The sequence below is a fragment of the Trichoderma camerunense genome (assembly GCF_050948025.1).
Source record: "Trichoderma camerunense strain CBS 138272 chromosome Unknown V8C40scaffold_12, whole genome shotgun sequence".
NCBI classification, from domain to species: domain Eukaryota; kingdom Fungi; phylum Ascomycota; class Sordariomycetes; order Hypocreales; family Hypocreaceae; genus Trichoderma; species Trichoderma camerunense.
Window position 1 is genome coordinate 1218625 of NW_028145358.1, and position 21214 is coordinate 1239838.

Sequence of the window (21214 nt, forward strand, 5' to 3'; positions counted from 1 at the left end):
GTTGGCTAACACGGGATGGCTATGACCGGCACCGAGTCTCGCGCCACTACCTAGTAGGTCCCATGAGCCAAACCAGCAAAGTAGCAACCCAACCAGTTCATCCCAAAGTCTGCCTGGCGATGGCAGGCCATGAACTTTAGGGCTGGACTGAATTTGGATGGTACTGTATGTTGGCTTGGTATGATTCAAAAGTAGAACTGTAAATTGTGTAAGAAACATGGAGGCACATGCTGACTTTTAGCACCCTCAGCCACTATAACCATAAGCTCATACAGGGAATCACCTTCTGTATTTATTGTGCACCAGCCACACTTCCTTCGTTGTTGTCAGGCCGTCATCTCTCCCTTTCAGCTCCTTTGTGCCACTCCCAAACTTGACACTTCCATCATTTCGTCTTCGCAGTTCGTGAGCCTCGGATTTGCGCATTATAATCCATCATTTGTGAAATGCCCAGTGAAAAGATCAACCATACCACAATTTTCTCGACGCCCAATATTTGACCAAATGGACTCGCGAGAGTCGTCCTTCAAGGGCTTATTCCACCGCGTACGGGGCGCCTTTACACGACAAGGAAGCTCAGAGGGAAGCGGTTTGCAGGTTGTGCAGGACCCCGAAGATGCAGAAATAGAGTAGGTTCAGACATCCCATGCCCTGATACTTTAACTAACTGAGTGAATGCAGCATCGTGGCCGTTCATGGCCTTGGGGGACAAGGTTTCAAATCATGGATCTCGCTTGAAGGCGGCAAGTCCAAATCCTGGTTGGAGGACCTTCTCGCAAAGGATATTCCCAACGCAAGGATCATGACGTATGGCTATATTTCTGATGGAGCCAACTACCGATATCTTGTACGCAACGTGCTCTATGGCAGGGCCTTGGACTTGGTCAAAGAGCTAGGGAGCCAACGCAGTCGTGATGGTACAAACGAACGACCACTATTCTTCATCGCCCATAGCTTAGGAGGGTGGATCGTCAAACGCGCTCTCATCATCTCCAGCGAGGCTATAGATGCAGAGCTCAAAGACATTGAACTGTCGACTTGCGGAGTTGCATTTTTGGGCACCTTGTCTCCTGGGAGGCCACTATCGCCAACACCGCTTGCACATGTCATTCGAAGGACGACGTCGGGGTTTAATGACCATCCAAGTTCTACTCGCGGACAGTCCATGCAGGCGCATGATATTGAATGGTTGGAAAGTCAGATGGAGGCGTTCAAGGCAATCACAGCGACCCTGCCGCAGCTTTCCTTTCATGAGACGAAGCGGTCGGAACATGGGTTTGTCGTCGAACAGCGGCATTCCATGTCTGGCTCGGATGGTGTGCGGATCGGCCTGTCCGCTACTCATTCGGGTTTGATCCAATTTGAGGGTCGCGATGCAAACTACCAGACATTTGTAGAAAAGTTCCGCGAAATGATACATAAAGCCAAAGAATCCGGGCTATTGGAGACGAAGCGAAAGGCATTTGACCATGTGACGGGTGAGCGCGCAGTTTCACTTTCAAGTCAATAATACTAATGTGGATCTAGATCAACACCTAGAATACCTCTCTGAAGGTTTCGATATTCCATACAGGCTGCCCGGTGACCCGGGCGTCATCATACATAGAAATAGTCTGCTCGAACTCGTCGAGGCGAGCTTCAAACCGTCCCCAGATCGGCAAGCCCTGAACATCAGTATCGCCGGCCTATGGGGAGATGCTGGCGTTGGCAAGACCACTCTTGCTAGAGACTATGCCGAGGTCAACAAGAACGAGCTTTCGTTTGTCTTCTGGATCTGGGCCGAGAGTTGGGATACAGTCGTTACGAGTTATCTGGAGTTTGCCAATAACCTGGTCCAGTACTACTCCAAGAACACTGATCGAACTCGAGTAGAAAACGAACTTGGACTCACAGGAGTCGAAGATATGCTCAAAGTAAAAAGCATTCAACAGTTAGATAGGTTGAGAGTCAAGGCTGTAGTCCGAGCCGTCAAAGATTGGTTGATGAGACCTGAAAATGACCGATGGCTCCTCATTTTCGACAATGTTGAACCATCATTCGATATATCCGATTTCATTCCCCTCACGCTCACGGGTAAGATTATCCAGACTTCAAGGGATAGTAGCAACTGTATATGGGGAAAGAAATTGCGTATCGGGCCCATGATGGATGAAGAAGCGGTGGAACTGCTTCGTTCTGCGGCTGGGGTCGAGTCTTTGGGAGCCGGCTCAGAAGGTATTTTGAACCATTCCCTCGAGTTATTGAGTCAACTGACAGCTCCATGCAGGCGAAGCAGCGTATAGATTAGTACGGCAGCTCAAATGTCACCCTCAGAGCATAGCCATTGCTGCCTCTACTATCAGCAAAAAGGGACTCGAAATCTCCCAATACCAGAAGGAGCTCGATTCTAATATGCCGCTTCGGATATTAGGTTCCACGCTGGACCAGTCTTCCGTCACAAGAACAGTACTTCGTGTTAGCGCAATGCTTTCATACACAGTCATTCCTGTTGCCTTGTTCAGTCGGCCCAAAGAGCCAAAGCACACGCCTACACGGTTTACGGATTCTTTTGCGGAAATTAGAGGTGCGTTCTCCTAAGAATACCCCATCACGAACTCATTTTTAATTGATAAACAGCATTTCAAGATGCAAATCGACTTGATGACGTTTTACAATACCTTTTTGATCAAAACTTCATACAGACCGCTTCTTCTGATTCACCACCACCGTCAGCAACTTCATCGCCCAGCTCACCCTCAGCATCGCAAGACACAAATTCCTCAACAACATCGTTTGAAACTTTTAGACTAGACCCTGCGGCCCGTGAGTATGTGCGGGCAACACTCAAAGATGGAGAACAAAAGGAAAACGCATGGCTGGCCTGCAACATCTGCGTAGATGGCATCCGGGAAAAGGAGACAGCTTCGTCGAGTCTACCGGAAATCCACGACTTTGGAAGAATCATGGCTCCCCACGCAAAGACTTGTTATGATGATTGGTCTGGGATTCTAGAACACGATGAGGATGACGTCGCATGGCAGGTATTGGGAAATGTATGCATGACACAAGGTGCGATAGACCAAGCTATTGGTTGCTTTGAACTTTCGCTACGACAAAAATCGAATATGGACGCTAAGGAGAGGATCGAAACCTCCCTATCTCTTGCATCGCTGCTTCAACAAGCAGGACAACACGAAAAGAGCGCAGAAGTCTTGACGAATATTGACTTGGCGTCGATTGACAAAGCTCTTGGCTTCCGTGTTGCCCTGGCAAAAGTGTCAGCCGCTGCTGCCTTGGGGGATTTTGATTATGTCGAGGACCAATATGAAATTATTGAGCATCGGCAAGAGGCAGAGCTTGGACCGACAGATGCGGCGACTGTGAGCACGGTGCAAAAGCTCGCCTCTACGCTGGAACAGCTGGGGAAGATGGAGGAGGCGCAAGCGTTATACCGTCGAGTATACATCTCCTACCAAAGCATGTTTGGACAGAGCCACCCGATTACCGTTGAAGCCCTCGATGAGCTTGCCCACGTATCCAAGGAGAGCAACGCGATAGACGAAGCGGAGGCACTCTACAAAAAGTCGCTTGAGATCAAAACCAGGACCCTTGGAGCCGAGCACCCCAGCACAGCACATGCGATGCAGAAGCTAGCCGTTATTGACGATATGCGTTGGCGTTACGAAGATGCCAAGACAAAGTATCAAAAAGCCCTGGATATCATGGCCGCTTCGCTGGGCAGAGCTCACCCTCTTTATACAGCTACGATGGAAAACCTAGCATTAAGCAGTCGCTGGCGAGCCCACGCATTGGGAGAGGAAGACGAGACGGGTTCGATTATCTCGTCCGGAACAGATACCCCAACACGAGCTCTTCGTTCGCGAGCCCGACGCCGTCTAACACTCAACTCGATGAATACCATCACTCAGGCAGGTCACTCAAACAGATCCAAGGAAGAGGCTGTGCTTCGGGATGCTTCCCGCCGTCGGGCGTTTGCTGAAGCGGAAAAGCTCTACCTCGATGTTCTTGCCATAAAGAAGTCGGCGACTGAACTGTACCGTGAAGGAGAGGCCCTTGAGACGGGATCCAAGTTGCGAGAGATGTATGAGAGTGAGCCATTTTTCGACGACTGCCGAGATGAAAAAGTCTTGGCCTTGATGGGCCTTTTGAGAGAGATGAGAAGGAGAGGGACTCTATAAAACTCCTCTCTTCGACTACATGACTATTTGTTTCCAAGGCTTTCAGTTATGAAATGGAGCGCTGTTCGCCCATTGTGCCGGCTATAATTGAGATTTCGGCAGTTGAAATCAATAACAAGAAACAGGCCGTGTGGCTCAATGGCAGAGCGTCTGACTACGATTAGTATATCAGGAGGTTGCAGGTTCGACCCCTGTCTCGGTCAATTTTTTGGTCTTCTTTTTTGCAGCTTTGTACGCTAGCTGCTCTTCTCTTTTTTACGCCTTTGTTCGTTTGGGCTTGGTTGGTCGGTGTTTATCATATTTCGGTAATGGGTTGAGCGAGGTGTTTTTGAGTTTTATTATTTACGACGAGGTCGCGTGGTGTTTGTGTGGCGGGATGGTAGGGTTCGGGAAACAAGGTTTGCTCTTTATGTGGCGGTTTACTGTGTCATTTCGATCGTTAGGAGTCTGGTGTATCAATCTTCAAAATAGATATAAGTCAAAAAAGCCTTCCGCTCGCTATTTGTGCAAAGAAGTTCAAGTCCCAGCCAAAAACATTCTCACTCTCAAATTTCTACCAATTGTTGGCGGGTATCTCTATATACAGCGCTACAAGAAAAAGAAGAAAAGGTATTCATGTTTATCGTCATCGTCGTCATAATCGCTTCATAAAAAAGCAGCAAAAAACCAAATCCCACTTTTTCACCTCCCTTCGTATGAAATCCTCCCCCTGCCGCTCTTCCTCTCGTTTGCAATCTCAGATATGTCGAGAGTTACCCTTATCCAAAGGACAACATCCGCAGAGCGCGCCGGCCTGCCATTGCGTTCTGCTTCAGTGCCCTCCAAAGGGAGCGAGCCATCTCCATTAATATTTAACCCCAAAATGCCATATTTGAAAAGAGAAAAAAAAAAAATCTTCCAGAGTAAAATCGGTCTTTGTGTCCGGCAACTAGTCCTCCCGTCCGGCGGCGTGATATAAAAAAAGAAAGAGATGGGAAATGAGGAAACGAGCAGTATGACTTAAAATGCAGCGCACGCTAAAACAGAGGCTCAACAGCCATCGTATATATGCTGTTCGCGACTCATTCGTTGAAGGGATGGTAGCAGTCTCGGATTTGCGTTATTAAAGGCCCAACCAACCCTTCAGATACTGAGAAATAAAAGACAGAAATAAAGATAAAAAGAAAGAGAAGATAAGAGAAGGTCGAATCATGCTCGTTAAAGATCCAGTCTTGAGGATTGGCTTGCGCCATGTCTTCCAATCTTGAGAATTTTTTTCCAGTATCGTCGCTTCCAAGTACCAGTAGGAAGGTATGAGAAAATGAAAGATGATGAAACAAAAACAAAGTAAGAAAGAGATATAAAACACACTGAGCGGGATATAATTAGATGTTGTTGATCGTCTAAGGCGCACGGGCACTGCAGACCATCAGCTTGAGGCTGGTGCCCAGTTCTTCGCATTCCCTGAGCAAGGCCTTGTCGTTCCAGATGCTGCTTCTTCCAGAAGAATGGGTGATTCCGTTCTCATAGCATCGAGAATACCACCAACGTCCAACTCGGGATACCATGTTAGTAATGCCCTCGTCAGCGTTTGGACTTTGATCTCGCATCATTTCCGCCAAGCTTGGCTGATCTTTGGACAACTTTTTCGTCTTCTTCTCAGCTAAACCTTTGCCCTTGGAATTGTCATCGGAGGACGTGATTGAGCTTGCAACCGGAACGCCAACGCGGGCAGCCTTGATGGTTGAAAAGCCGCTCTTGCCCAGGAGGCGCACGATTAAATCAGCAGTAGACGCCAAATTAGTCTCCGGTGACGTTTCGTGTATGCGCTCCTTGAGCTGACGAATGGTGCGGCGCCCGCGGTTACCCATATTGTTGAGATCAACGTCAAGGATAGACAGCTCAAGATATCCGCCCGGCTTGAGAACACGACGGGCTTCAGAAAGGATATTCTCATAGTGAGATTCCGGAGCAGCCGCCGGGAATCGATAGACAACACAGTTGAAAGTATTCGAAGCAAAGGGAAACTCATCGAGGTGGGAAAGATATTGTACTTGACGATGGTTGGGTGGGCTTAGGGGATAGCGCGATGCCGAGCTTTCTGCATCGGGTGTAGGCAAAGGGGCTCGCGGAGAGAGGTTGAAGAATTGGGCAGCCGAGTATGTTTCCGCGGCATAAAATGACCAATCGTCATTACCGAGTCCGTCAATGACGAGAATTGACGGGCGCTCGACAGAGTCTTGGCCACGGCCCAGGCCATGTCGAATGTCGCTGAAGAGAACTTGGCCAAAGCTAAGCCACTTGGAGACGGTCATGGAACCTACACGAAGGTTCACCTGGGCCAGGGGCGTCCATTCTTCAGAAGAGGTAGACGAGCCAGACTGCCTAGACTTGCGGGAAGAGGCGATGCTGTGACGCATGGTTTCAGCCGCGCTAGGCTTCCTAGAATGCCGGCCATTGCCCTGTTCTGCGACCTCTGGCACAGGTGACGGCACCGTAGGGCTAGGGTGGGGCTGAAAGGCCTTTCGAATTCTCTCCGTCATATCGGCACTGAAGGTAGTAGAAGCTGTCGGCGCATCTGAAATGGTTGACAGCTTACGGTTATCAGTGGCGATTGTTGGAGATTCGAGAGATTCGAGAGGCTTCTCTCTTGCCAGCCTCACTTGGTAGGTTTCGAGATGGAACGGAATGCCCCTGGAAGACGTGGTAGACTGCCGAGCTTTAACGGTGTCTTCTCCCAGAAGATCGTCATATTCATCCCAGACCTCATCATCCGCAGGTGGGTCGTCAGGCTTGGGAATAACAGCAGTTGCCTCTGCATAATTGTATGAAACACAAGATTCAGTCGAGCTTGTTGTACAGTCAGAATCTTTTCGAGGAGGAGAAAAGGCGAGGAATTCTTGTGTAGTTGTAGGCTCGGGAGATAGACGTGACCTGGGTTCACTGAAGAAGGAAAATTCAGTGCCCGCATCCGTCGTTGAGCCGTCACCACCACTGGTATCCGGGATGGGAGATGGTTTTGAAAAATTGGGCATCCTGGTATTCAAGCCTGGACCGCGTGTTTTGGGTATATGCAAAGAAAGTTGTTCATTTCCCATAAAAGGCCGAGAGAAACTGCGGGGAGAGGGTTTTTCTTGACGGTTGCTCACCACCTGCGGTATCCTTCCCACCTGTGCCAAGCGACTAGGTCTCCCAGAGCTCAGTGTTACTGCTGCAGGAGGTATTCCTTCCATACGAGAAACAGCTGGCTCATCGGCCACAGCAAAGTAGTCTTGTACTGGTGAGAGAGGCTGTGGTAGAATGTTCGCCGAAGGTTGCGGTCGTGAAGTGCCAAACGACTGAGCTTCCTCTGCCTGCAACTCAGGAGTACTTATCTTGGCAGGTGAGCGTGCGTAAGCATCCGCCTCGCGCAAAATCTCCTTGAGGTCTACAGGCTGGGCAGATTCTTGCTCCGGTGAATCCATAATGGTGTAAAAAGCTACCGGCTTCTTCTCCACTGGCTGTACAGTGACGGCAACAGGTTCGCTTGTCTTGTCTGGCTTGGGCTGGTTGTTCGATCTGCTGAAGAAGTTCCATTTCCTTGGAGACCGGGGTTTTTTCTTGAGCTTCTTGGGAGCTGGATGAGGATTGGGAATTTCATGAGAAGGCTGTTGCTGAAGATTGAAGATGGAAGATTCATCAGACATGATGCTTGTATCAAAGCTAGTCATGGGCGATGTAATCACGCCACTGGTGTTGATTGGTCGTGGCAGTTGTAGAGGGTCGTCTGGAAATGACTTCAACCGCTGAACGGATCGTCTAAATGCCAGAGTAGAACCCATAGCCACACTGCTAGTGTCGCTGTCAGATGGCCTTCGAGCATTCGTGTAATTCTGCCCACGGGGAATAGCCGAGGGCCAAAGTCCTGTTCCAGGCACATCCCTTGAAATGGAAGATGTAGTTGAGTTGGCTATCGAATCAATGCTTGGACGTTCGTTTGTTGTGAAGCTCATATTGCTCTCCGTCCTACTGAGCTCTGCACTGGCGTTTCGGTTCTCAACAACAGCTCCTCCAGCAATCACGACAGGATTGATGCGGTCAGCCAGGAAAGAGTCGCCACTGACAAGGCTCTCATTGGATTTTTGAGGATTGGCAATGACTCCGCTTCGCCGCCGAACAGCACCAAGTCGTCCGTACCCTTCATGACCCGTGCCAGCTGCCGGACCCTTTCGAGATACTTTCTGTTTGTCTTTCTTATCCTTTTCAGTGGGCGCGTTCTCTGAAGAAGCTTTTCTGCGCCCAAAGAACGGGAAACGAGGGCCAGAGCTCTTGATATTTGGGGACGGCGTATTAGTAGTCGGTCCAGATGGGCCAGACACAAGTGGGCCAGACACGCTAAGCTTTCTCCTGCTCGTCAGTTTGCCTGATGAGGTAGGTTGCTCAGACGTGAGTAGATTCGACGTTGATGCACTCTTGTTGGTCTGCATAGTTGAAAGAGGAGGCGGAGGAGACATTGTAGTCTCACTATCACGTCTTTCTGAATTGATCGCCCTGAGTGCCAAGCTACTCTGGATGACTGGAATGGTATACAGCTGGGACTTGAGGTCAGAGGTGCCCTCTCGACTGGGCCGGCGCGGTGGCATAGCCTGCGGCGAAGGTGATTGATAGTTGCGAAGCGGGAGTGCAGATTTTGGCGGGGATGAGATATTTATTGGCTGGGCCTCTGGTCTGCGTTTTTGTCTGGGAGATAGCTCTTCTTCATCTTCGCTTGAGAGGAATTTCTGCGATGACTTCCGTGGAGGGGGACTTTGCGGCGGTGCTGCGAAATTTTTTCCACCTCTTCTTTCTTTCTTTGGGTTGATGCCGGCCTTGACAGTAGAGCTTGATGACGAGGAAGTCAACGACTCTCGGACGGCAGCAAGGCCGTGGGGATCAACGCTTATAATATCAACCTCATTTGATATACTCCCCGTCCTTCGTCGGGTAACAGGTGGGCGAGTAAAGGCGGGGCTGTGCTGTCGAATCTTTGCCAATGGGAAGCCGCGGCTGGGAATAACGAGGCCAGGGGACTGAGATGATATTGAGGTTGGCGTCGTGTCTCGGCTGTATGGTCCCGGACCAGGCGATGCAGAAAATCTGGTAGAAGGGCTACCACTGATGGCGCTAACCTGACTGCTGTTGGCAGAGAAGAGCAGACTCCCTGGAGTTGGCGGCGGAAGGTCATGTGTAGCCAAGCGGTAAGGCATGTCCGGGCCCTGCCTATTCAAAGCATTGTGCGCTCGATCGTAATGACGATAGCGATCTAGCTCAGGGTAGATGACGGGAGACTGACCGACCGGCTTCGAAGCTGGCTCTTCTCTTTGAATGGTGCTTGGGCTGGCCGTTATGTTTCGATTAAACTGAATCCCCAATGCCGAATCCATCATTACCTGCGGTTGACCCTTAGGGGAACTAGGGCCTACACCAGGAGAGCCACTAGGCAGAGTGCCTACCTCAGGCGATAGAGAGGGCTTCTTCCGTCTCGGCACATTTTGCCCCAACTTTGAGCTACTATCAAATGACCGGCTAGAAGAGGAAGAACCTGATTCGGTTTGTGTATGGGATCGTGAGTAGCCAGAGGAGCTCGTGGCCGAGCCCCATGACTTTGATTGCCGATCTGGGACAATCTTTGGGACGGATTGCTGTGTAGTAGCAGAGGGGCGGCGTGTTGAAGATGGAAGAGGGACTCGACTAGCCGCACGTGGCTGTGATGAGTCTTGTTTTACCAGTCTCGGGATATCCGTTTCTCTCTCGCTCGTCCGGGAGGTGGATTTGGGAATACCACTCAGTAGTTTCGAGTCTTCGGGCCGCCTTCGCAAGCCATCGGATGGCCTGACTGGTAATCCATATCCCGCCTTGGGGGATGCCATACTGTTCCAACCTCGTGGGATGTTTGTAGTATTCCAAACATGCCTCTTATGATGTATAGAGATGCATACTTTGTTCAAAGGGTATTTCACGTCAAGAATTGGTCTTGCACAGATGTCAGCAGATGCAACGTAACTACTATGTAGTAATTGAGGTGCTGGGAAAGAGCACAGGTAATGATTCGACCCATCAGTAATTAATTAATAGAAAGGAGCCTGCTCACCTTGTTGGCCGCGAGCTCAGGTCAAAGCTTGGCTATTAGCAGAGCTGCTGGCACACGATAAGGTACAGCCAAATCCGGCAATGAAGGCAGATTACGAGGAAGTCTTGTCGAAGAGCTCCGGAGCAGGCAAAGAAACTTCCGTCGAGGGGTCCAAAGCGAAGGTAAGTGGCTATTTCAAGAAATAAACGAGGAAGGGAAAAAAGAAATTATTGTGTACGAAAAGGGAACAATGTAACGATGGAGTGCCGGTAGTATAAAAGAACCGGCAGACTGAGAGGACCGGAGGAGTGGGGATGCAGCCCGAGACGGGAATAAGCTGAACTAGGTACGGAGTAGCTTAGTGCTGCTGAGAGAGCGCTTGTGAGTAGGTTAAAATTGACTGAGCCAGGCCGAGAGAGCCCTTGGCTTGGAGCAAACGACAGGGGGATGTCGAGTTGAGAAAGGATTTTGCCAGCTGGGGATCGATTGGTCCCTTTGCGAATACAAGCGTGGCAAAGAAGTACGAGTAGGTGTGGAGTGGCGAAACGAGGCCCGGTGGTCGGGACTGAGAATAAACCAACGAGACTTGGTTATTGACAAGACTGAGAGAGAGGCGGGGAAAGCAGGTGGATGAGGCTGCTTGGAGTGGAGGGAAGAGCACAGCAGCCTTTGTAGACACGATCATTGGCATCTCGTGGGTGTCTTGCTTCTTTAGGCGATGAAGGCCTCCGGTTTGGGCATCGTGAGTGGTTGACACGAGTGCCTGGGAAAGCCTACCTGTGGAGAGGCATGCTCTGCTGTCACTGTCCACGTCTACTGCAGACGGCAAAGATTCTCAAAGCAGATGATGGCATGCTGTCCTCCTGGCCACTGTAGTGTACGGGCTTGGGCGGCGGTCAAATGTGGCCGATCGGAGGCAGTGCGATGGCCAGTCTGTGTCCATGCTCGCCATGCTAGGGTCCCGGAAGCTTGGGGAGATCAGTGGCACTGCGCTGCTGCTACTGCAGATGCAGATGCAGCTGCGCCGCCATGCCATGCGCATGAAAAGCACGGCCGTGGTCCTATGGAATCTCGTCAGAGCCAGGCCGGGCAGGGCGAGGCGGCGATTGGGCACGAGGGCTGGCCACAGCGTCTGTTCCTGGCAGTCCAAGCATCACAAATCCCCAGCAAGCGGTGGGGCGGCCGAGGGTCTGAGGTCTCCGCTTGGCCTCGCCGTTGAAGATGAAAGGCTGCCATGGTTCCTGGAGGCGCCCAGCGGCGAGGACTAGGCCGAGGGAATCCAGCGTGCGAGGGACTCATTGGCGCGCGATGTCGTCGTCGCTGCCAGGCTAGCCGTCGCGCGCAATTGGCAGCATATTGGACGTACGTCCAGGCTGAGGCGGAGTAGGCAGCCAGACTGACGGCCACATGCCCCCATCTCGGTCGCTTTGCTCAAGGCCAAGTGCCGTCGTCGTGGCCGTTGTTGTCGTCGTCGTGCCATCATCATCATCGTCGTCACCGTCATTATCAACATCGAGAGGCGTTGTTGCTACTGTTGTTGGCGGCCACATGGCACCCTTCACTCCCTCTCGCTCTCGCCATCTCCCATGTCTTCCTCCCTCCATATCCCGGCACGCGAGACTGAGAGGCAGCTGGGCGTGGTCGCCGAGCTTACGCCCGTTTAGGGAGAGGCATCAGCCACAGCCGGGTGTCGTCTGCTAGACTGCTAGAGGCTGTATGCATGTCTGAGACATGTCTTGCCTGGCCATGTATGTCTCATTTCTGACGACTCCGACAGGTCGATCCAAAGGACGAGGTGTCTGCATGTCTCAGCATTCCGCACGATCTGCGCCGTTAGCTTATCCACCTTCTCCTACTGGACGGCATCGGTGGGCGTCAAATTTTGCAGGCCATGGAGGGTGAGAGCCAACGGGGTGGTGTGCAGGCTCCAAAGGGTGCTGCCTGTTAATTTGTTAGTTTGCTCGGTATCTGTAGCTGGAGGAGGAGGGCGTAAGTCAGTTAGCACTGCATCCATCGTATTGATTTGATTTGATGAGCAGGTACATTGGCCCAGGTATTACTCCGCACTTTTTGCTAGTACCAGCATCGCACCTACTAAGGAAGACTTGCATCGACTCGTCTTTCTCGCTACGCGCATCAACTTGCACATGTCAAGCTTCAGTCTCTCTCCATCTGCCCCGCATAGATCCATCTGCCTCCATCTCGCCTCTTCCTGTCATCTCCATGCGCTGGTTGGTATGTAATAATAGCTTCAGGCCTGTCCGCGTACTAACACTAACTACTAGACTTGTAGACCTACATACATGCTAACTCTGGCCGTCTGCTAGGCACGAATAGCGCGTATGTCTGTCTGGATCTGGGAGATGAATCCCTTCGTTCAATTGGCGAACAACCAAAAAACACCTGCATCCACGCTCCACGCCTCTCTCACACACTCTTGCATCCACGCACGGGCAACAGTCATCCCGTTGCCCGAGAGACACCAACCAGCGAGGCCTGGATATTGTGCGGTGGTAGCACTGAATCCTACGCCCGTATCCATTGCTCTCCAGATGAACGCCTAGACGGACAGATGTCGGCCGTTATTCAGGTTTGAGAGATGCTCCTGCATGGGCCTCTGATGCATCTTCCGTCTGCATGTAACCAGCTGGGGAGCATTAGGCACTACAAGGTATGGCTGCTAGCAGATCACCATGCATTTGCGGCCCTATCTGCTTCGTGCTTTTCGACCAGCCCTTCGGCAAAGGGGAATAATTGCTAGCAGAAGTGCAAGTTTTTTTTTTCCTCTTCTTCTTTTTTCCCTTGTCATTTCCGATATTGTCACATATTAGACCGTTGTTGCACTACAGATAATCCCGGAGGCCAGCCGCAAATTGTCGCACCACCACTATCACACCGCGGAAGCAAGGATGACCAGGGTCTTCACTCCAAGTGGGCATCCGGCTTTGGAGGCTCACTTTGTCCACTTTCTCTCATCAAACGCACGGCCTCAGCGAGTGTGTACATATTGTCAAGTACTTTTTGAACCTGGCAAAAGAGGCGATTCGTCAATATTTGAGGAGAAGGGCGGCTGCTTCTGCGCTGCCATTGGCTACTATTTTTGATTTTCTTCCAATCACTTTGCTCGCCCCAACTGAATGCTTTCCCGTCCCCTGCTCGCCAGGATACCCCCGATAACCAGAACGCCTCGTTCTCAACATCACTAGCAAACAAGGAACGTACCCCAGCATGCTAATTACACAACATGCCTCAGCCGTTTTGCAACTCAAATTGATTATATCGCCATTGCAAAACTTCAACCGGAATCCTTGAGAAGTCGGACAGCTTGCCGTGTTGGGTCTCGTGATGGTTTCCCGCACACGTCTTGCTGAGCAAAGCCCGGCAGAGTACGGAGCACTTGATCCATGATGGCCCATACGATGAGCAAATCAAGACGACGTGGTACAGGATTGACAATAATAGCAACAGGTCTTCCTTTGCTCTCCCTGCAGCCGCACGCCCTGATCCCGAACGCTAAGCATGCGGCAGATGTCGGGACAGTCATTCTCCAAAAGCCGTGCTTTGTGTATGCCTTGGCCCAACAGCTCGGGGTGCACAACGGAGCTGAAAGTTGCATCAAGGGCATGGAAAGCTAGTGGCGACCTGGATGAGCTGGCCATGTCTATCAGTCAGTCACCGATGGATTGTTTGTTGACATCGCATTGCATTTCTTGCATATCTCGAGAACGAAAACGAAATGCAAAAGCCGGCATCAAGATGGGACGGAGGCAACCTGTCTAATAATATCGACACGCATTGACGGTGCTTCGCCACACTTGGCCACAGCTGGGAACAAAGTGAGGCTTGTGACGTGGCACGTCCCGCTGTGGCCGCTCCCGCAGTTGGCCTGGTGGGGCTGGTGGCCTGTGGCTGATGTCAAATCGCCAGATCCAAGGCCGGCGCTTTTGCTGACGACATTTTGGAGGGACAGAATTGCCATCTTGCCATCGTATGCAGCCATTGCATTCTTTGGTCTTCATGACGTGTCTCGTTGTTGTTTTTTGCCTTTTGTTGCCCAAACATGGATCAATGCATTGCAAGAGTCGCTCGGGACCGAGACAAGGCATTCTGGACTTGGGCTGACCGGTGTCGGCTTGTCAAGGCATAATAACGTCGGCATTGTTTACTAACACGGCACATTACCGAAGAGGCATATACCTGTTCTTGCGTGCATCGTATGCTGCTGTTGAAACCACAACTCTCTCACAGCACGGCTAGCGAATCAGGCCACGGCCCCTGCCCTTCCAAACCTTCACACCCCATTTGCCCATCGATCAATATCAAAATGCGCAAGACGCCAGGCGAGGACCCCATCTCGCTTTAGCTCAACAAGGGTTTCCGGCATGCCATTGGCTCCCGGATTTCGATGCCTCCAAGTAACGTGACGAGAAGTGCCTCACTGTCCAACACCATCCAACCACTCCTGGGGGCTTCTGCTTCTTGAGCACTGAATCATGGCAGCCGACTGGGTCGACACACGTGGGGAACAAGGCACGGACGTTGGCTCGCCGAGGTGAAATCTCTGCTCTGCTCGTCTCACCTCCAAAGTCGACGACCGAGCGAGCCGCTAGATTCCTTGGTGTGGTTGGGGCGCTTGATTATCAGTGGAAGCAGTTTTCCTGCTCGAAATGCGGGATTAGCGCGTTGGTCCCAAACGACTTCTCACGGCGACTTGGGATGGATCTTTTGTTGAACCTCCTGTTGGTCCATCTGTATGACACATCATGTTGGTGGCGGAGTCGAAAGGGCTGCCCGGATGCCGAGTGATTGGCCTTTGTTGACTGATTGACGCGGCAGCTGATATCTGACTACATGTAAACTGCCTATTCTTTGCCCCCTTTCTGCATATTTCTGGCACGACTCTTTTCACTGTTGGATGTCTCGGACAATCAGCTTAGTCTGTTGTCATATTGGCCAACCGTCCCTTGGCCTGCAATATCTGATATGAGCCGGAGCATGCTCGAGAAAGAGCTAGAAACGGCGCTGTCGGGCTTTCTCTCTCGTCTCGGTCTAAGTCGAAAGTGGTGTTGACGTCTGGCAACGAATCACCATCATGTCGACGATACAACCTCACGTCTGTGGCTCAGCTGAGGAGAGACCGAGCAGTCATCCCCCTTTCTCCCCCTTCATATTTCCGTTGACTGCTCCTAACACTTTTAATGCTTCTCCCCGAGAATATCCTTCTTAGTCTGATAGCTACGACTAGCATCTTCTAGACCAGATGGCCTCACCAAGATATTCCTCGCTGCTATTGGTCCTCTGTCAAAACCCACTTCCAGCTGCCAGGGCGACTAGCGACATCCTCTCTCGCCTGCATTGCCCGGCGCGTAAGCTTGGCCTCTTATTCAGCGAGACGAAAGCCCACTACCGTCCAACTGAAACGGATGTGGGAATAGTAGAAATATGATATCTCGCAAAAAATCTCTGCAAGCTAGCTTCACGGACTAAGATTGACTTCCCGTACCCGTAGTACCCGTACACAAGTACGAAAGTAGCAGTAGTACCGCCTTACTCCCCCCCCCCCCCTAGTTATATAACTATTTACGAGTAATCTTTGATTAGACGATACATCACATTGGAGCGAAATAGATAAGCCAGAGAAGTGTGGTGCCCGGAGGATCTCATCTTCCCGTGAGGCCATTTTTTTCGTCTCTTTTTTCGGCGAGCGGGGAGGTGTGATATGTGTGATGGGAGCTAGGATGTGGGCATGGTGCGGAGATCACGGGTTTTAGTATATGTGATTGTGATAGCTTGATCTGTTTATGTTACGCATAAGGGAGGAGGATAAGGTGTTCTGCAGCTTTTGTTGTTGGAGATGTGCGTCTTTTTTTTCTGCATGTGAAAAAGGGCACTTGTGTCTCGTGTGAAAAAGTTTTGTGAATGCTGCGGTGATTGAGCTTGAGATGAAGTTGTCACTGCTGGGTTCGTTTGGGAGAAGGGCCGTTTATGGATCAAGGGAATTTTTGTTCCTTGTCGTTCAAAGCAGCGTTGCCTTCAGCCAAAGCAGAAGTGTGTACGAGTATACGTATCCTTGTGAATATGACCAACGTAACCATCGCCATCACCACATACAACAGCAGCATCACAGAAGTAGCAACAACATCACAGCAGGTTTATACTTCAAGCATTACAATGTAGTTTCAAAACCGAACAACGCCGTTTTAGCCTCTTATTAGAAAAAGCGCTCTCATATGATATACATTCCCATTTCGTCCCTCCCAAAAAAAACCTTCTCATTACAAAGATAGAATTTCATCTCCAGATATTTCTCTTTTTCCCCCCTTTTCCCAAAATAATTCACAGCAAAAACGTTGCGGCTGACTTTTTCTCTTTCTTTACGCCGCAGCAAATCGGGCAGCTCGCTTCTCGGCCTTTGCCTTCTCAGCAGGATCCTCTATGATGCTGCTGAACTTGGGCTTGCCGGAGCCCTTGCCGCCCTGGTTCTGATTGCCCTTGTTGCGGCCGCTGCGTCTCTCGTTGCCCGAGGGCTGCTGCTCCCTGCGGTCCTGGCTGCGTCGCTTGCCGGGCCTGTTGCCGTCGCCCTCTTTGCGGTCACGGCCACGCTTCAGCGGCCTCTCGGGCAGTGCAGAGTCGAGCCCCGTGGCCAGCTCCGAGTCGTCGACGCCGAAGCGCTTCGCCCGCTCGGCCAGCTTCTTAGTCTCGTCGTCGAGCTCGGTGCCAAAGCGCTTGGCCCGCTCGACGCGCTTCCTAAGCTCCTCGTCGGCGGTGGTGGACGACAGACCGATGGCAAACGACGGCGCGGGCTCCTTGGCCTCTGCTGGCTCGTCGGCGGCCTTGTCGCCGGATTCCTCGGCTGGCTTGGCCTCGTCCTTGTCTGCCGGAGCTGCAGCTGCGACGGCGGGCTCTGCAGCGGGCTTCTCGGCGGGCTTGGCTGCCTGTTCCTTTTCAGGTTTTGAGGCGGCAGAGGGTTCATCGTCGCTGTAGCTGATTTCGTCCTCCTTGGACTCGGCTGGGGGCGGGTCTTTGTTAGCGTTCGCTGTCCCATCCAATGCTCAACGTAGTTTTGCTCCGTTTCGCGCGTTCCAGCTCGACGTGATGGTGATTGTGGTGATGATTTTGCGGCAAGGAAATGGAGAGGCGCAACAGCTACATACCAGGCTTGTCGGCGTTGGGTGCTGACGCGGTAGCGTTCTTCTTGTCGTCCTCCTGCAGGCGCGCAATGAGGTCGGCCTTGTTGCCCGTCTGCGGCAGCTTCTTTTCCGCCAGGAGCTTCTTCAGCTCCGGCACCTTGAGGGCAGTGTAGTCGGCCATTGTGAAGAAAAAAAAGTCGGAGTTTAGAAAAAAAGAATGTCGCGGTCGCGGTGGCGGAACGAATTGAAGGCTGAGGGAGCGGACGAAGAAGAAAAGTCGGTCGTGGTCGAAATGGAATCAAACGAGGTGAATTGCCGGGAAGCGGCGCGAGAAGAAGAGAAAAAGGGCGATGGGGAGAGACGGCGGAGAGGGAGGAGAGAGAAAGTCGAGATGGGAAGAGACGCGATCTGGGCCGCTATTACGGAGACTGAAGGACGGACGAGGCTGGGGATCGTGATTTGCACCAGGAATGCGCACGGACCAGTAAGCTTAAAAGAGCTCTGCAAGCTCCAGGAACTGCTGCTCAAGTAACTTGGACTTACATCTTTTTAGAGGCATATGGTTACTTCTATTGAATCCTATGAGTTTTTATTATTATTTTCTGATCCATTGATTGCGTTAATATCTACATATCCTCGTTCGCGATAGACTTGCTGCCCCCAAATGTCACTGTTTCCCCTTTCCATCTCTCCATATATCTTACCCGGGATCTTCCTTATAACATCAATTTTCAGCCCCCAAGTGCCAACCAACTCATCCCACTGAGCAATAGCAACTGCAGCTGAACTCACCTCATTATTACTATACACTTACACATCATCGTAATATCCCTTCAGCAATGCCATAATAATATGACGTTGGATTCCTTCACCGCAAATTGGCCAGTTTTGCTTCTTCGATCCCGTGCCGTGCAACGATGCCTCGCTAGCTGCTAGATCTTGCATTAGTGCCTGGTTGCCTCTGGCGCTGCCGGCTTTTAGGGGCCCCTCCAGCAAACTTACAGGGCCCGAAGCTCCCTACAGCTCTTGTAGTCCCCGCTGGAGCCAGGCCGTCTAGAACCTTGCCTGGGGCGGCTTGGCGACTTGGCTTCGGACCAATTGCGGTGGCTCATCTCGCCTTTCCCGGTATTGACCCCTTGACTTGCGTACCTGTATCGAGTTGTGGAATTATGGCCTTATCATCGAAAAGTCGACACCTGCAACGAACCAGCTATTTGGCAACCGACCAGAGCTTCAGCGTCCTCCCCTAGAGATCTCGAATTGCTGTATTGCTGTACGAATAGCCGCTTGTTACTGGCTGGCGTGTGTGCGCGGCGGCGGCGAATTGCTGAGGTGGCATCTGATCTGATATCCGAATCCCGACTGTGAACACCTCCACGATGCTCGTTTGCATGAAGATGCGATACTAAGCAGATCTTTGCTGCGCGGCGCATCCCCGAAACCCGATCCTACTGTTTGATATCCAGCCTGCAGTCAAGATGACGCGACGTATTGTATGCTGCTGGCCCGATCTTCTTGTGCCTGAGCCTTGAATACTGACAAGCTGCCTCCATCAGGTTCGCACGCTCACGCAGCTGGGCGCCGTAGCTTTCATCACCACAATCATCATCTTCTTCCTCGATCGCAACTACAGAGTCCTCCCTAATGCTCTCCACAACTACATGCCCTCCCACCATCCCGGCCTGGTAGTCACCGACATTACCATTGCGACCTGCTCCAGCCTCAAGCCCTTTTCCTCCTGCGAACTGAATCCCAACGAGTGGCACCGCATCGAGAAGGAACTATACCTGGGCAAGACCTGGACATCGAGCGCATACCTCCACGTCCGTCGCAAGCACGAAGAGGAGTTGACGGCTGAGGATGAGGTTGTCGTCGGCGTCTCTGTCGGTTCGCTGAATCCCGGAGATGTCTCCGACGGTAACGAGCACTGGGAACCCCGGCCGGGTGGTATATGGCTGAAGCGCTCTAGAAATAAAAAGTCGAGCGACTCGGATGCTGCTGTGACGGATGTCGATGTCATCTTTGGCGACGACGCAACTGAGGCGCGCAACGGATGGGGGATTGTTGGGCGACCTTTGCATCTTGGCACTGGCGGGAATCTCCTCAGCGCACATCTGACCGTGCGGAGGGGACCTCCACACGAGGTGAAGAAGCCGAAGCCTAGAATTCCCGACAATGGACGGTTTAAAATCATGCAGGTGGGAGACTTGCACCTTAGCACCGGCGTTGGAGAGTGTCGAGATGCTGTTCCGGATGGCTACAAGGGGGGCAAATGCGAGGCCGACCCCAGGACGCTCGATTTCCTTACCAAGATGCTTGACGAAGAGAAGCCTGATCTGGTCATCTTGAGCGGCGACCAGGTTAATGGAGATACAGCCCCTGATGCACCTTCGGTATGTTGCCCTATTCTAGTCTAACTGTGTAGATTCATCAGAGTCGTGATGCTGACTTGGATCATAGGCCATTTATAAATACGCCTCTCTCCTGATTGAGCGCAAAATACCCTATGCCGCCATCTTCGGCAACCATGACGACGAAAAATCCATGTCGCGTGAAGCCCAAATGGCCCTGATGGAGACGCTCCCATACTCCCTATCTCGAGCTGGGCCCGTCGACGTCGACGGCGTCGGCAACTACTACATCGAAGTCTTGGCCCGTGGCCACAACGACCACTCCGCCTTGACCATCTATCTCCTCGACACTCATTCTTACTCCCCTGATGAGCGTCATTATCCCGGCTACGACTGGGTGAAGCCGAACCAGATTGACTGGTTCAAGAAAACGAGCGCAAGTCTCAAAAAGAACCATGATGGATATACCCATCGGCATATGGACATTGCCTTTATTCACATTCCACTTACCGAGTATGCGGATTGGGATAAGCCCCGTGTGGGAGAATGGAAAGAAGGCGTCACTGCACCCGTCTTTAACACTGGATTCCACGATGCTCTCATTGCCGAGGGCGTCGTCATGGTCAGCGCCGGACAGTAAGTTAAACTACTTAAAATTCATACGGCCTCCCTTATTTTACTAACGTCTTATCTCCCTAGTGACCACGTCAACGACTACTGCTCCCTCTCCTCTCACGGTGACGAGACCAAATCCTTCCTGCCCGGCTGGGAAGAGAAACTGCCCCTCTTATCGGAGAAGAAGCCCGACGACGTCCAAAAGGTGCCCGCCATGTGGATGTGCTACTCCGGCGGCATCGGCTTCGGCGGGTACGCCGGCTACGACGGGTACGTCCGCCGCCTGCGCCTCTTCGAGGTCGACACCGAGGAGGCCCGCATCACGACGTGGAAGAGGGTCGAGTACGGCGATACCCAGTCGCGCATTGATCAGCAGATTCTTGTGGAGGCTGGGAAGGCGTATTTTGCGCCGCCGCCGCCGCCGCCGCCCCCGGAGGAGCAGCAGCAGCAGCAGCAACAGCGAAGAGTATAAGAGTGCGGCTGATTATATATCATATTATCGTGGGGATGTAAGGGAATTGCTGGAAAGTGAAGTGACTACTATATGGTAACTCTGTCACTCGTTGGGTATGATGAGTATTATTACCATTGTTTTGGCAGCTATGCAAATGAAGAGATTCAGCTTTCTCTCGAGTCTTATTGGATGGGATGCGAAATTTTTTATATGAAATGGCGCTGGAGAGTTGGGACCGGGTCAGGATGGACATGACTGGAAAACATTTATATATAAACACACCAGATATCATCCACATATTTGTCTCTCTACACAATTACTACTACCAATGAATACAACTCCAACTGGGCGTATGTGTGAATGAATAAATGAATGAATGTGTTTACTCATTGGAAAAAGAAAGCTTCTTAATTCATATC

General features: G+C 51.6%; 6 protein-coding genes and 1 non-coding gene across 7 annotated transcripts; 4 read left to right on the forward strand and 3 right to left on the reverse strand.

The window, feature by feature from the left end:
- Positions 1-337: 337 nt before the first annotated feature.
- On the forward strand, positions 338-4383 carry V8C40DRAFT_249823 (uncharacterized protein). Its single transcript, XM_083216834.1, has 5 exons — positions 338-629; positions 682-1478; positions 1528-2214; positions 2267-2563; positions 2617-4383. The coding sequence occupies exons 1-5, from the start codon at positions 505-507 to the stop codon at positions 4176-4178; spliced, it is 3468 nt and encodes a 1155-aa protein (XP_083071831.1). The 5' UTR covers positions 338-504; the 3' UTR covers positions 4179-4383.
- Positions 4303-4381, forward strand: V8C40DRAFT_t143. Its single transcript has one exon. It is a non-coding gene; the product is annotated as a tRNA-Arg (tRNA).
- A 910-nt stretch (positions 4384-5293) lies between the features above and the next one.
- On the reverse strand, positions 5294-10476 carry V8C40DRAFT_50126 (class I SAM-dependent methyltransferase). Its single transcript, XM_083223044.1, has 2 exons — positions 10267-10476; positions 5294-10148 (listed from the first exon to the last, which is right to left on the reverse strand). Exon 2 carries the CDS (start codon positions 10043-10045, stop codon positions 5561-5563), a length of 4485 nt encoding a protein of 1494 aa, XP_083071832.1. The 5' UTR covers positions 10046-10148; positions 10267-10476; the 3' UTR covers positions 5294-5560.
- A 1044-nt stretch (positions 10477-11520) lies between these two features.
- Positions 11521-12297, forward strand: V8C40DRAFT_249831 (uncharacterized protein). The gene is made up of 2 exons (XM_083216835.1): positions 11521-11967; positions 12023-12297. Exon 1 carries the CDS (start codon positions 11653-11655, stop codon positions 11944-11946), a length of 294 nt encoding a protein of 97 aa, XP_083071833.1. The 5' UTR covers positions 11521-11652; the 3' UTR covers positions 11947-11967; positions 12023-12297.
- Positions 12298-13100: 803 nt separating this feature from the next.
- Positions 13101-13978, reverse strand: V8C40DRAFT_249835 (uncharacterized protein). The gene has a single exon (XM_083216836.1). It carries the CDS (start codon positions 13659-13661, stop codon positions 13293-13295), a length of 369 nt encoding a protein of 122 aa, XP_083071834.1. The 5' UTR covers positions 13662-13978; the 3' UTR covers positions 13101-13292.
- A 2444-nt stretch (positions 13979-16422) lies between these two features.
- Positions 16423-17801, reverse strand: V8C40DRAFT_249839 (uncharacterized protein). Its single transcript, XM_083216837.1, has 2 exons — positions 17400-17801; positions 16423-17254 (listed from the first exon to the last, which is right to left on the reverse strand). Exons 1-2 carry the CDS (start codon positions 17554-17556, stop codon positions 16620-16622), a joined length of 792 nt encoding a protein of 263 aa, XP_083071835.1. The 5' UTR covers positions 17557-17801; the 3' UTR covers positions 16423-16619.
- Positions 17802-18538: 737 nt separating this feature from the next.
- V8C40DRAFT_249840 (Metallo-dependent phosphatase-like protein) lies at positions 18539-21129 on the forward strand. Its single transcript, XM_083216838.1, has 4 exons — positions 18539-18868; positions 18932-19768; positions 19836-20362; positions 20426-21129. The coding sequence occupies exons 1-4, from the start codon at positions 18854-18856 to the stop codon at positions 20811-20813; spliced, it is 1767 nt and encodes a 588-aa protein (XP_083071836.1). The 5' UTR covers positions 18539-18853; the 3' UTR covers positions 20814-21129.
- The last annotated feature ends 85 nt before the right edge of the window (positions 21130-21214 follow it).